The 15,014-nt window shown below is 34.5% G+C and overlaps 1 protein-coding gene across 9 annotated transcripts in view; it reads left to right on the top strand.

Annotated features, from left to right (window-relative positions):
- Positions 1 to 15,014, top strand: part of LOC128076841 (sodium channel protein type 1 subunit alpha-like) — a 247,524-nt gene that overhangs the window by 106,996 nt on the left and 125,514 nt on the right. For 3 of the 9 annotated variants that reach the window (XM_052675070.1, XM_052675069.1, XM_052675074.1), the window contains 10 exons: positions 1,362 to 1,425; positions 2,419 to 2,560; positions 3,334 to 3,540; positions 3,733 to 4,014; positions 4,628 to 5,008; positions 6,580 to 6,712; positions 7,164 to 7,402; positions 10,077 to 10,250; positions 10,789 to 11,145; positions 12,192 to 12,644. The exons of 4 other annotated variants lie outside the window; for them this stretch is intronic. In XM_052675070.1, the coding sequence (XP_052531030.1) occupies positions 1,362 to 1,425; positions 2,419 to 2,560; positions 3,334 to 3,540; positions 3,733 to 4,014; positions 4,628 to 5,008; positions 6,580 to 6,712; positions 7,164 to 7,402; positions 10,077 to 10,250; positions 10,789 to 11,145; positions 12,192 to 12,644 (2,432 nt within the window). The remainder of the gene's footprint in view (positions 1 to 1,361; positions 1,426 to 2,418; positions 2,561 to 3,333; positions 3,541 to 3,732; positions 4,015 to 4,627; positions 5,009 to 6,579; positions 6,713 to 7,163; positions 7,403 to 10,076; positions 10,251 to 10,788; positions 11,146 to 12,191; positions 12,645 to 15,014) is intronic. 2 more of the 9 variants (XM_052675072.1, XM_052675071.1) reach the window with 1 other exon arrangement.

Genomic DNA, 15,014 nt, shown 5'->3' with positions numbered 1-15,014 from the left:
GTAAGAATTACTGTCGTAATATGCTGAAGTATTTGTGTATAAATACACACACCCAAACAGATTACTGTGTTGTGCTAAAAGTAAAAATTGATTAAACAGAATGACAAAGAGTACGTATTTAATATTTTCATACTGACATGATTGTTTATTGAGTTGATTATGCTATGAAATGTTTATAGGGTTATGTTGGAATTGCACAATCATACAGGCTAGAAGAGGCCTTCAGAGTTAAGCTGCTGCTCAGCTGCAAGATCCAGTTAGAGCTGGCTGCTCAGTGTTATTTTCTGTCAGGTTTTGATTTTCTCCAAGGACAGAGATACCATAACCCGTCTGGGGAGCCCACTGTTTGATGACTGTAATTGATTCTGGTTGTGTTTTTTTTTTTTTTTTAATATCAACTCAAAATCTCCTGTGATGTGCTAGTGGGCTCTTATCCTTTCACAGTACGCTTCGTTAGTCTTCTATGTGATATTTGTAACAAGATTTCCCTAAGGCTGAACAAAACAAATTCTCTTAGTCTCTCCTGTGCTTTTTAAGGTTATCTTTAGGTTACTGAGACAAAAGAACGCTAGGCAAATATGTGAGATTTCATAGTTAAGATAGACTTTATTATAGGGTGGAAGTAAGAATACCTTTGCTATCTGTGATATGAAAGAACTTCCTTGGCAAACAAATTCTAAAAGTTCGTTATGTTGAGGATGGTATTCATCTGTAGGACTAATTGTAACTAAGGGAACTGACAAAAATATATTCACCCATGTAATTTTCAAATCAGGTTGGTGGAGAGTGGTGGGAGGTGGCAGGTGGTGGAGTCACAGACCCTGGTGGTGTTCAAGGAAAGGCTGGATGTGTTGAGGGACATGGTTTAGTGGGAGCTATTGGTAATATGCAAACGGTTGGACTGGATGATCTTTTAGGTCTTTTCCAACCTTGGTGATTCTATGATTCTATGATTTCTATGAATTTTTCCTTGCGGAAATGTATAACTTGTTTGCAGATCACTCCTAGAGTACAAGGGCAAACCATAGGTAGTTACACAAAATTAAAAGATGATGTGGACTAACTCAGTGGTTATGGGAAATAGTGACACTAGAAGACCTTGAACAGCAGTGTATAAATACAGTAACGATATAACTTAATTCATGAAAGAAAATTGCATTCCTGATGGTAATTATGTGGAAGCCATTTTGAAGCTTTCACTGCAGTTGGTTCTGTGAGTTTGTTTTGTTTTCTTTTTGGTGATGTTTTTTGGGTTGGCCTAAAAAATCAAAAATGCATCTTCTGACTGTTTTATTGCTGCTGTATTCAGCTTAGTACTTCCTTAGCTCAATTATAATAATTTAACATTACTTTTCCCTTAGGTCATTTTTATCGTCTAGAAGGACAAAAGGATTATCTGCTTTGTGGCAATAGCTCAGATGCAGGGTAAGATGTGCTAAAAACTACATACTACCCTTTAATGTAAACAGCAAGATACATAATACCACTATAAACTTAAAAAGCTAATTTAATGACCTAACTAATTAATCAAAGATATATGCTTGTGGTTCATAGTAACTAAACACTCGAATGAGTAGAAATATTAAATGAGAAAAATATTTTGCTGTGAATTCATTTTTATAGCTCTAATGTAACTAGAAAAAATATTATTTCAACAGGTGGATATTGCATTATCAATTACTTCAGAACATACTTCTACATTAATGACTTCATGTCATTTTACATCCCTAAAATAGGCGCTCGGACTCAAAGTAGAGGGAGGACCTCTTTTATATTTTTGTTGGTGGACTTCATACACAGGACTGCCTTAGTCTCTCTTTGCAGCAATTATTTGTAACAATTATGTATTTCTAGTTTGTTACGATATGTGAGTTCATCTGTTGTTGTTTGATAATTTTGTCTTTAAAACAGATATACTTAATCTTTCTATGTAGACATTTTACATATGCCTATAAGTCATTAGATAATTTTATACTATATATGTGTGTAAATATCGTGTGTGTAAAAATCTTTACCTTTTCAGGAATAGAATCATGACAGAGATAGTGTGCCTACTGTAGACAAATGATCACCTAATATCAAAACAGATACAGTTTCAGAAATTTAAAGTATCACTGTGGCAGTTGCAGTGGAACAAGTTTCATTTTGTTAATGAAAGATGAAAGATTTTTCATAAAAATGAAATTTTGAAGAATTTTCAGTTATTTGTTCGCTCATTGCTGGCTTTAAAATAAAAGCACTGTTTATTTCTTCAATGGCATTTAAATTGTAAGCAACACATAGCAGAGGCTCACTTCCCAGATGAGATCTAATGAATCTTAATTAGAACGTCAATGTACAATAATTATAAAAGAAATTTAATATGTTCTTTTATAAGCATTGTTTGTTGTTTGCTTGTTTTTCCCTTTGTTTTCCTAGTAAATGTCCAGAAGAGTTTATCTGTGTGAAAGCAGGTAAAAACCCCAACTATGGTTACACTAGCTTTGACACATTCAGTTGGGCTTTCTTGTCTCTGTTTCGACTTATGACACAGGACTACTGGGAAAATCTTTATCAGCTGGTGAGTAAATAGTAAAAATTATTTAGTGTCTGACTGTCCCCAAAACAGACATGGAAAGGACCTTTGTTCATGTTATATATCACAGCTATAAACAGCAGCTGAGTAAGTGCAGCTTTTAGAAACAAATTCAGTTGCAGAATTAAGCAGTTACGGGCACTTTGTACAAAATCTGTACATAGTTTCTGAGTTCTGAGTAGGTACACAAGGGTTTTTGTTCATCGCCTTCGGTTTTTACAGCATTATGTTCTCTGACAGCAAAATGCAAATGAATCTTAATTTGTGCACCTTTAATCCTGTTTTTGATTACTTAAGAGATGCACTTTGTATAAGCTAATTTTCTTACCACAGTTTTCCATTACATAGCATGTGAAAATTTGTTAGTTGTAGTAAGCATTATCTTTAAAATTATTTATTCATTTGTGCCATCTTTAACTCTTTTTTTATTCCAAGTGGAAGGCATGCTAACATGCTTCAAGTATACTAAGCATCCAATCTTTGATGTGTGATTTACATTAATTACACCGATCACACTTCTTTCTCAAGACTATTAGGCTTTAAAGTAGGTTTGCCACAAAGCAACATGATCCTTAATTTTTTTCATATATATTAAAGCTTCTTTTATTTTCATTGCTTTGTAATTCAGATAATTTTATATAATACTACAGACAGAAGGACAACTGAATTTTAGTTTTGCACTTTTCATACTCAGTGTTTCTGAATAGTGGAATTGATGCTTGTCTTCACCAAGAATTATTTTTCTTCTTCTCTTCTAGACGTTACGAGCTGTTGGCAAAACATACATGATATTTTTCGTTCTGGTTATTTTTCTGGGTTCCTTTTATTTGATTAACTTGATTTTGGCTGTGGTTGCCATGGCCTATGAAGAACAAAATCAAGCAACTATGGTTGAAGCAGAACAGAGGGAGGCAGACTTGCAGCAGATGCTTGAACAGCTAAAGAGGCAGCAAGAGGAAGCTGAGGTATTTTTTAAAAGAAAAATACCTGCCTTTTTTCCAAACACAAATCTATCTAGGCTTTTGTCACATATTTACAAGTCATGATACAAACTTCAGAAATAAACACTATGGCATTCTTGAAGAATTTTGTAATTTTAAAGCATCTGGTAGTTCAGATATCCTTTTAATGTTACATTAAAATGTTTATTTTGACAGGCAATAGTGGCAGCTGCAGCAGAGATGACAGAGTTTGGTGGTGAAAGTGGACCTTCAGACAGTTCTTCTGAAGCATCCAAGCTTAGCTCAAAAAGTGCCAAAGAAAGGAGAAATAGACGGAAGAAAAGAAGGCAGAGGGAGCATTCTGGAGAAGAGGATAACATGAAAGATACAAAGCTTTCAAAATCTGAGTCAGATGGCAGTATGAGAAGGAAAGGTTTCAGATTTTCGTTCGATGGCAATAAACTTGCTTATGGGACCCGGCTCACATCACCCCACCAGGTGCTGTGAATCACTCTGTTTTATTGTTTGGATTTGTGAGATAACTGTAATATTAAGTAAACTTCACTGTAACCTTGCAAAGTAATACAACATAGGAAAAGAATTTTCATTATTTTAAGTACTAACTGCATCTTGCAAGTGTCATTTTATAGTTTGGGATTGGGTGGTTCTCAGCCGGGTGCATGGCAGTATAGCATTTTCATTGTTCATTTGAAATAACAAATCATTTATAATTCATAAAAGGAAAGTTTAAATGTAATATATCAATGTAGAAGACTATGGATATGAAGCACTTGATATCTTTTAACATAATACATGGTCTACGTGGATCTTTAGAATTCCTAAAATCTTTATTTCCTCTCTAATAGAGAAATAGAAATTGCTGTGGCCTCATGCATATTCACCTTCTGTTCTCCAAAAATTTGTTTTACGTGTACTGTAAATTTACCTATTCAGATAATTCTCATCTCTCATGCATGCGTCCGAAGTGTACCTATGGTACTGTATTAAGAATAAAGATGGAAAATTCCTGGGGAATATAAATTAATATTATGGATATCCATACTGTATATTATAAATCCTCAGCCAGTGTATTTGTTTGTTTCTTTTACAGTCTTTACTAAGCATTCGTGGCTCCCTGTTTTCTCCCAGACGTAGTAGCAGAACAAGTCTTTTCAGTTTTAGAGATCATGGAAAAGAGATAGGATCTGAAAATGACTTTGCTGATGATGAACACAGCACATTTGACGATAACGGAAGCAGAAGAGGTTCTCTTTTTGTACCACTGAGACACAGTGAACGACGTGGTAGTAATATTAGTCAAGCCAGCAGATCGTCAAGAAAGCTGACAGTGTTTCCAGTGAATGGGAAGATGCATAGCACTGTGGATTGCAATGGAGTGGTTTCTTTAGTGGATAGACCTCCATGTCTCCTGTCGCCTACAGGGCAGCTTCTGCCAGAGGTAACAATAGACAAACCAACAACTGATGACAATGTAAGGAAATTTTTTGTACCCCAGTTTTTGTGATATTTCCTCATTGCACCAGAGAATGTTGTGTTGAAATGGAATGCTTTGGGGGGGTGATCGAGAGATTCTGAATGCCTTTGTACGTCTTACTGTAATGAAAATGTTCTTAAATTGATTCACTCAAAAGTAAGAAGCGTGAAAATGAAAGAGAACAAAATAACATATTTTTGTATACCTGCGTAGCAAGTAAAGAGATGCGTGCATCTCTGTACTGAATAAAAATAATGTTGCACTGCTGAATCTGTTTCAGAATCCAGAATTAGGGTAGTCAACATTCTAAACTCTGCATATTCTTCATTTGTTATTTAGATATTTTTTTTCCTTGTAGTTTTGGCCGCCATTTAAAAGTATTTCCTAATTCTCTGCCAGCAATCTGCTAGCTTTTACTTTTTTTTCCTCACCATATATTATGGAAATGCAGCATAGCCTTTTGGATTATGTTCTAATACTCCGAAATACATTTTTCTGAGTCTCAGAGATTATAAAGTTTTTCACTGCCTAGGATCAGACTCTAATTAAAGAATTTTACGTGCAAATTCATCACTTTCTCCCTCTGGTCAGTCTTCTGTTTTGCCTGAATCTGCTTTTATGAATGGTTTGGTCCCAAAAACAAAGAATTTTTACCTGGGTCCCAGCATCTGAATGTACGTCAGCGAGATTGCTTAAAGTTATAACCTTCTTGAATTCTCTCAGACTTTCATTTTCATACATTTATTTAATGTATGAATAGGTCCATCCATGCTTGCACATCCAAAACTTTCTTTTAATTGAGATGTATGAATGATAGAATTCAGATTTGTAACTTCAGTTTTAAACGATAAAATTTATGTATATATATATATCCATTTAGAGGGTCAGATAGGTCAGTCTTCTGTGATTTCTTATGTTGGAATTTGTAAAATCAATCAGATTATAGCTGTTTAATGTATAGATATATTTAGTTTTTAAGAATAAGATCCAGGCTGATCTGTAGAAGTTACTTTTAGAGAATAATTGTTATTGCAGAAATTTCCTTAAATAAATCACTTATTATAAGTATCTTATGATCAAGCTGGTTTGGAATTGAAGTATTGATAAAGAAAGCATGAAACTGGGAGCTCTGATTTTTTTGTGTGTTTTTTTTGTGTGTTTTTTTTTTGTTTGTTTGTTTTGTTTTGTTTTGTTTTTCTGGTTCCCATGCTGTAACAGGTTTGATTTGTTTCTTTGGCAAAGAAGCTTACTTGTGTTTAGTATGAAGTTAATGGTAATTAATTGTAATACAGTAGTGACTTGGAAATCAAATACCAAAACTGCTTTTTAGTACTTTATAAGTTACTTAACAGTATTAAGAAGTATAATATGAAAATACTCACTTAAAAAGCAAATACCAGGTTTATGTTACAGTGGAAAAAATTCTAATGTAATTGCACAAACAGGAAGTTGCATATATTTATGAATTCAGTGAAACTGAAGAGTCTTTCTGATACCTATTCTTTCAGTATTTCTAAAGGTGAATTTAGTTTATCCTCTTCCTCTACCTAATTCTATTTGTTTCATAGAGTACTACTACAGAAATGGAAATAAAAAAGAGACGTTCAAGCTCATATCAAATACCAGTGGATTTGCTGGAGGATCCCAATCTAAGACAAAGAGCCATGAGTATAGCTGGCATCATCACAAGTACAATGGAAGGTGTGTTATAACTGCAGATAAGTGAATTTTCTTGGCATAGTCATAGGTCTGCATGTATTGTATCACTTGCAAGTATAGCGGGCAAAAAAATAAATAGACCTTGAAGATAATTGATAGGAGGGAAGTGCATGTACATAGTTAGAGAAGTGAAGGAATCTGATAGGTAGGCTAAGTTAAAAACATAACAGATAAAATGTATGTGTTCTGTACTGGTTCACACGAGAACAACTTTTTCAACTTTTACTAAAAATTCTTAAATGTTTTTCTTCTATTTTTATAATACCTTATCAGTCTGCAACTATATCTAAGTTGAAGATTCCTCTGAACATCATTAATGATTCAGGGATATATACATGAAAAAGCAATTAAAACAAAAAATACTCCATTCACAACTTGTTTGCTCTGCTTTCTTTTTCTTTTTTCTTTTTTTCTTTGTTTTTTTTCTCCCTAGAACTCGAAGAATCCAGACAAAAATGTCCACCCTGCTGGTATAAGTTTGCCCACACATACTTAATTTGGAATTGTTGTGAGTTTTGGTTAAAAGTGAAGAGTGTAGTTTCATTTATTGTAATGGACCCAATTGTTGATCTGGCTATCACTATTTGCATAATTTTAAACACACTGTTTATGGCCTTGGAGCATTATCCAATGACGGAGACTTTTAACAATACACTTAAAGTAGGAAATCAGGTAAGTCCATCAAACTATATTATTTGATGCAATCTGAATATATAATCGAATAAAAATGAATTCTATTTAAAGGAGAAAGTATTATTAAAGTATTATCATCTCAAAACAAAAACAAAACACACATGTTTAAGTATAGTTTCCATTACTGACATTCCTGCAAATATTTTTCATTGATCAGATTTTGGATGGTAGAAAACAAAAGAAGAAATCTGATTTGATTTTATTCAGCATTACAAGAAACAAAGGTGCTAAATTAGATCCTTTCTACTGTAAGCATAATTAATGACAAAGTTGCTCCAAAAATAATGCCTTCACTCTTTATTATGTTGGCTCACAACATCAGTGGCAGACATTGGTGATATGGTTATAAAGGTTGAATCTTTCCACCATTATTTCATTATATTTTGTTGCTTGTGACGTTTGGCAGCAAAGGGGCAGTCTGACATGGGAGTATGAAACAAAGGTGTGTAACTAACTTCCCCCATGTGAAAAAATTGCACCCATTGCCATTCATCAGTGTTTTCTGAATGTTTGTTGAGACCTGCCAGTGGATGTGAGGACAGTGAGACAGTGGATGGTGCATTTCAACAGTGATGACAGTGATGTGAAAGATAAGCCATATTCTGGATGGCCATGCACACACGGTGAAGAACATCTTGAGCAGCTTGTCTGTAGAAATCTACAGATTATGATCAGGGAGCTGTGTACGGACCTGAATATCAGCTTCAAACTGTTGGAAACATGGTGGCAACATTAGAATACTGCGAAGTTGTTTCAGCTGGGTCCAACAAATATACAGAAGCAAAAAGTGTATGATGTGTCGGTTTTTCAGGGCCTATTGAACCAATACAAGGTTGAAGGTCACAGTTTCTTGGATTGCATTGTTAACAGTGACAAGATGTGGTGTCACCACTATCAGCCAGTCAAAACAGCAGTCAGCAGTGTGGCTATGTATGGATTCCCCACTCAATAAAAAGTTCAAGATGCACTTTGCCATCAGCATGGAAAGTGATCTCCACTGTCTTTTGGGATATGAATGGGATGATCCTTCTGGATTTCCTGGAAACTGGAGAAGCCATTAACTCTGACTGCTGCATTGCAGTGCTGACCAAGGTGAATGTTCGTACTTCCAGAGAAGAAGACAGCCTTCCTCTTGCAACACAGTAATGCCAGACCCCATTTTGAAGACAGTGGAGCATGTTACCAATCTAGTCTGAACTATCCTACCACACACACATCTTATTTTCCAGATTCGGTACGTTTTAGCTTCCATCTTCTCGAGCTGAAGAAAGATGGACTGCATGGGCAACATTTTCCTTGCAACAACACTATCACAGCAGCTCTGTAACAGTGGGTCTGCTGATGCACATTTTTGCTAGTGTGGCATGTAGTCTTTTGTTCATTGCTGGAGAAAATTCATAGGTAATGATAGTGGCTATGTTGAAAAATACTGTTTTGTATCTAAGAATTTGCTCCATCAAATAGTGTTATTGTGCTCTTTGTATCTCTTGTACTTTTCATGGAAACTGATAGGAGGCATTACTTTTGGAGGAACTTACGAAAGACCAGAAGTGTTGGATATTACTTTACTATTTTGCACTGGTATTTTTCTTATCTTTGTATTTAAGAGCATTGCTTTGACTGATCCATAACAATTGGAATACAAAGAACTTGTGTTTTATATTGAGTATATGTAAATACAGATGGTTTTTTTTCCCCACAAAACAGGTCTGCAGATGGCTTCGGTTGTTTTCGTATTCTTATAATGGAAATACTACAGGTCATCTGCTGTACTTCTCACCTATGCTTATTATAAGTGTTAATTCTCATTATTGCAGTGTAGCAAAATCATAATTCTAGTACAGCCTAGTTGAGAATATATTCAGCTTTGTTTGCAAGGTTGTTAATGTCAGCACTTACTTGAATAGTATCCAGGTGTTTTTAGCAAATATAGATGTTGTTCATTTGTATTTGTATAGTGTCAGCAGTTGTTTTTTTTTTTTGCTTTTTGAACTGTTTTAAAGTTTACTGAATATTCTTGATTTTTTTAAAAATATAATTTATCTTCCTAGTAAAATGTGATTGATGTGGCTCTATAGATGCAGGTGGGCATACATTTACAGTAAATACAATGGATTTCCTCTCTTTTCAGAAGCATTGTATGCTTCCTCTGTATCCTGTCAGAAGCAGAAAAGTTTAACTTCAAACGTGAGCCTTGACAAAATTGGCCTTTTTTTTTTGCAGTTAGCAAAGAGGAGGCATCCAGATTGTCACTGTGAATTCTGAAGAACTGATTTAATAGCATATCACTCTCCACTTTATGGTCATTTCATATATCTTCTACAGTTTAGTTAAAGCAGCTTCCATTCTGGCAAGGTAATCTATCTTGCTGGGAAATATTCCTTTATTTAGACATAGAACAGATGGGGAGCAAACTGGAGGTGCATTAGAGATGGTTTATTCGTCACAAGATACTAAATGCATCTCAAGCTTAACTGAAAGTTAATCAAATTGCACTGCAGCTCATTTTGATTTTGACACTTTTCTTCTCTGCAATAATTTTCCTTACTGATGTTCTGCTGTAAGAAAGTTGTCATGTTTAAGTTGTTCTTTGTCGTCTGGTTCAGCTAATTTGTAATCATTTATAAATTAGTACTACATATTCTTCTTTTAGGTTTTTACTGGAATTTTTGCAGCAGAAATGGTTCTCAAGATAATTGCCATGGATCCTTTTTATTATTTCCAAGTTGGCTGGAATATTTTTGATAGCTTTATAGTTACCCTCAGTTTGGTGGAGCTTTTTCTGGCAAATGTGGATGGATTATCTGTTCTACGATCGTTCAGATTGGTAAATAAATTAATGATTAAATGATATTTGATAATGCATTATGTGTAGTAAATTTTAATTGTACGTATGCAAATAGAATTGTAATTTATACACTAATATATTGCTAATAATTACATAGTACTGTTTTTTTTCTGAAGTGTTACAGGCTATCTCAGCAAACAGGTTTTACGAAATTATTTACCATTGAATAGCATATGCTATTTTATGGTTCAGAAGCAGCAGTGTTTTTCAAGGAAAAGAGACGTAATATTACTGTAATTATATTAATGTGGTTGGGCAACAGTACAGTGTGCATATAATTTACTGTGTATTGAGAGAGGATGTAAATAAATAAACATTTGTAGTCTTGTTTGATGCCATATCTGAAAGTTACCAAAAAAGTAACTTTTCTTTTAAAATGTAGGATTTATAAATTTCATAAATTAATCTTTAAAGGAAATCTTTATGCCCTTCAGAAAAATGAATGCTTTATTATAATATATTTCTGTAGTATTTTTGTAACTGCTTCAAATAATGACTCTGTATTTTCATTTTTCAGCTTCGAGTTTTCAAGTTGGCAAAATCTTGGCCAACTCTAAATATGCTGATTAAGATTATTGGCAACTCAGTGGGGGCTTTGGGTAATTTGACCCTGGTGCTGGCCATCGTTGTGTTCATTTTTGCTGTGGTTGGGATGCAGCTGTTTGGGAAATACTACAAGGAATGTGTCTGCAAGATCTCTAGCGACTGCGAACTTCCACGCTGGCACATGCATGACTTTTTCCACTCTTTCTTGATTGTATTCCGAGTGCTGTGTGGAGAATGGATAGAAACGATGTGGGACTGCATGGAGGTTGCAGGGCAGCCTATGTGCCTTACTGTCTTCATGATGGTCATGGTGATTGGAAACCTAGTGGTATGTAGCCAAAATAAATCAAGAATTCATGTAGAGAAAGAATAATAATGAAACAAGTAATGAAGCAGTTTTGTAGCATTAAATGTATTACTTAAATGTTTTTTTTATGATTTTGAGTGCTGAGAATATGGATTCTGCATGTTATATTTCTGATCCTAAGTAAAATCCTCAAAATGGAGGCTGGATCTCAGGGTAAAATTCAGGGGATATGAGTGAGGAGGAGAAGCATCATGTGTTCAGGGCTTTGTGGACTAATCTGGTTACTTAGAGTAGCATAGGCACGACAAATATTCACCTTGGATAGGAGTTTGCCATTGGCACAAGCAGACTTAAGAGGGCATTTTCTTCCTAGTCAGTGATGGCACCACTTGAAATTACACATAGCCAGTCGTTTTCTTTTGCTTCCCAACAATATAGTTTTATTCTGTCTTCAGAGCTGCCTAGAAGATCTTGGTCTGAAGACCTTAAGAGCTGCTACTGTAAAGGTTAATTGGATACTGCTCTATCTAATACCTTTAGAGTCTTAGTGAACCCTGGACTTACATAACTGAAATTTATTCTGTCTTGCAGTTGGAAGATGATGAGACCTAAGAATTGAGGGAAGGGCTGCTTTGTCTTACGTCACATATAGCAAAATATGTGTGGGTTTATACCAGCCTTTAAAAAAACAATTTCTGCATAGATCAACTATGCTTTGATGCAGAGTGCTTCCCTATGCTAGAGAAGTAAATGTTTTGGATCAGTTCAGTCAGTGTTGAATACATTCATTTCTGACCTTAATACCCTTTCACAAACATGAGCAGAAGGAGAACTTAGAAATTTTTGTAGTTTGTATTTCTGTATCTCTGTTGTCAAAATGAAACTGCTTTGTGTGTAGAGCAGGTGTTGTGCTTACATTTCATTTACATTTTATTTACTGTTTAATTTCCAGAATCACACAGTGGAGAAAGTGAAATCTAAGTTGTTTATAGTAGGTGATAGAAGAAACATGTGAATTAAATTTAAAAAAAAAAACAAACAAACAGGTGTATTTTCTTTGTTTTCAGGTATTGAACCTTTTTCTGGCCTTGCTGCTGAGTTCATTTAGTTCAGACAGCCTTTCTCCTACCGAGGATGATAATGAAATGAATAATTTACAGATAGCTGTTGCAAGAATTCAGAAGGGAATAGATTTTGTGAAGGAAAAAGTAGGTGAATATATTCAAAAATCTTGCTGGAAGAAACAAGTGGCTGCAAATGAAAGAACAGCAACAGATCAGTTGAATGATGAAAGACACCATTGCATTTCCAACTGTACCGTTGCTGAAATAAAGATAGATACAACTTCCCACAAAAATGAGAATGGAACAGCTGGTGTTGTAGGGAACAGTGACTATCCATTGTTCATAAACAACCCAAGCCTTACTGTTACAGTACCAATAGCTGTTGGAGAGTCTGACTTTGAACATATAAATACAGAAGAGTTTAGTAGCGACTCAGATTTGGAGGAAAGCAAGGAGGTAAGATTTAAATGACTTCCAGTTTATATGAATGACTTTTGTGATCTTCTGTCATAGAACACTTGTTTTTTTTTTCTTATGGTAGTACTTCCTTGTTGCAAATAGAAAATTATTACAATTTCAGATTGCCGGACTAGACTGAGAATGAATTGTGAATTGAGAAACATGGAGCTAAAGGCAAAATTATTTGAAGACATATGAAACCATTATAAAAGAGTTTTGAAAAGTAGTCTTTTCCAAATATCAAATAATATTATTTTGTATAGGAATAAATTATACAATAAGAATAAACAGACAAAAGACATTGGTTTAGTATATGAGCATAATGTTTCCATGAAGTAAGGATGCAAGTAAACTGCTGTTAAAAAACAGTAAATAGACATCTTAAAAAATAAAAAATAATAAAAAAATAGTAATGCTATTTGCATCTGATTTCTAAAGCGCACTGAATTCAGCTTTGTGTAGGATAAACTAAGAAGGTACTAACTAAAGCTAATTATAGAAGGAATGGTTTTCCAGTTCTAAATTTACATTATGGGAAAAAGCCAGGAGAACAGTGGTAGTATTATAAGGTGAAAATGATGTATTAAAAGGACAAGGAAAAAATACAACTACTAATGAAAATATTTAATTTTTGTTGGTGGGAATTTTGCAGCAGCCACTTCAAAGACATCTGCTTTACCTTAAATTGGGGCAGCTTTAGAACTGCCAGTGCTGATGCAAACATCCCTACTCCAGTCTAGATTGGTGTGTCCAGATTGTTTCAGTGTTTGGGGTATTTTTGTTTTTTTCTTGGTTTGTTTTAAGTTGGCATTGAATTTGCCCTTATTCTTTTCAAATTATTTTAGAAATGAGTTTGTTGCAGCAAAGTCTAATTAAATTTAATTTGAAAGGTGTAATAAAGTGACTCTTAAGGTGTTTCTTTTATTGTAGAGTATGGTGAATAACTTTATTGCATTTGTCAGGAAAACAGATATTGAAATAGTGAATGCCTGATTTTGTCCATCTTCTTTTTGGAGATTCTGTTACTCAATGCACTATGTTGACCTCTCAGCTGAGAAGACCTTAAGTTAACAAGAGACCTCTTAAAAACAAACACATATTCGTAACTTGTTTTATGGTATTAATTTTGCATTGTAGGGAAGCTATGACGTGTCAAACAGCTGCTACATCTTTCACTTACTGTTAATCAAAAGGAAGGATGCTGGCTTTTGTATGTTTAAAAATATACTGGTTTTGGGGAAGGCATGTCTGAATTCAGGAATTCTTCTGCTCTGATAACTGTTAAATCTACATCTTGTATGTAAATTATGCAGAAGCTGAAGGCACCTGGATCTTTACTGTTCTGTATTTAAGAACTGATTAACAAATCCTATTGCAATCTGTAATGTACCATAAATCCTTAGTCTACTGATGATATTATTTACCTAGAAGTTTTCGTGTTTGACCCAATAGAATTGAATTCTGTTTTGTTTTCTTTTGTCACACTGCTTCTTTCTGAAAGCGTATCATAGATATACATTTAGCATGTAGTAAAGATTAGGAATAACTTTTCTCTATGTTTCAGGCCAAAGTTAAACCTAAGAGCAACATCTATTCTACTAATTTTATCTTTTTCAGTGTGTCCTTGGATATTCCTGAAGCTCTAAGCAACAGTAATAAATGTTATGTTTTGAAAACGTGTAATATGTCTGGAAAACATATTTAAATGAGTATCAATCCATACCTCTACTGTTTCCAGAACTCAAACAATCCAAAGGGGGTACCATGTTTTAACTTCATTGCGTACCATTCTTCTCACAGGAGTAAAATCAAGCTGGATCAGTCAAGAATGCAGCTCTGGTGCTTTTTAACCAGGCAGAGCAACGTGTCAGCACGTTTACACAGGTTATCTAAAAGAATCATACATATATACGATCACTTTTGAGATTGACTGGCCTGCATGCTACTCAGTTGCAATATATTTTTCCCCATCCATTGCAATGTAGTGGAAACATGCACAGCCACTGAGTCCCATGACTCGCATCGCAGCATGGTTGGGGGGAGCCCCAACATGTTCCTCTGTCCTTGTTACATCTTTGGTATTTTCTGTACTACTTCTGTTGCATAAGCTGCATGCTTTGTAGGCTTTAATTATTGTAAACTGAATTGTTGTCAAGACTATTCAGGGTCTAAAATGATTAGCAGCCTGTGGCTTTAAGAAAATGGAAAGGTAATCTTCATTTGTTCTGTTCATATGTTGAACCGTGTTTTTAATTGTCATGTAATTACAAACATTTTGTGATTGTGTTCATTTGCCCAATGCCTAATGATCTTCTTTAATCTTATAGTTACGTGTATGCTAAAATGTTTATAACTTTCAATATAAAT

This window comes from Tympanuchus pallidicinctus, unplaced genomic scaffold (assembly GCF_026119805.1).
Source record: "Tympanuchus pallidicinctus isolate F22 unplaced genomic scaffold, pur_lepc_1.0 scaffold15, whole genome shotgun sequence".
In the NCBI taxonomy this organism is placed as follows: Eukaryota; Metazoa; Chordata; class Aves; order Galliformes; family Phasianidae; genus Tympanuchus; species Tympanuchus pallidicinctus.
This window is presented reverse-complemented; position numbering and strand designations above follow the sequence as displayed.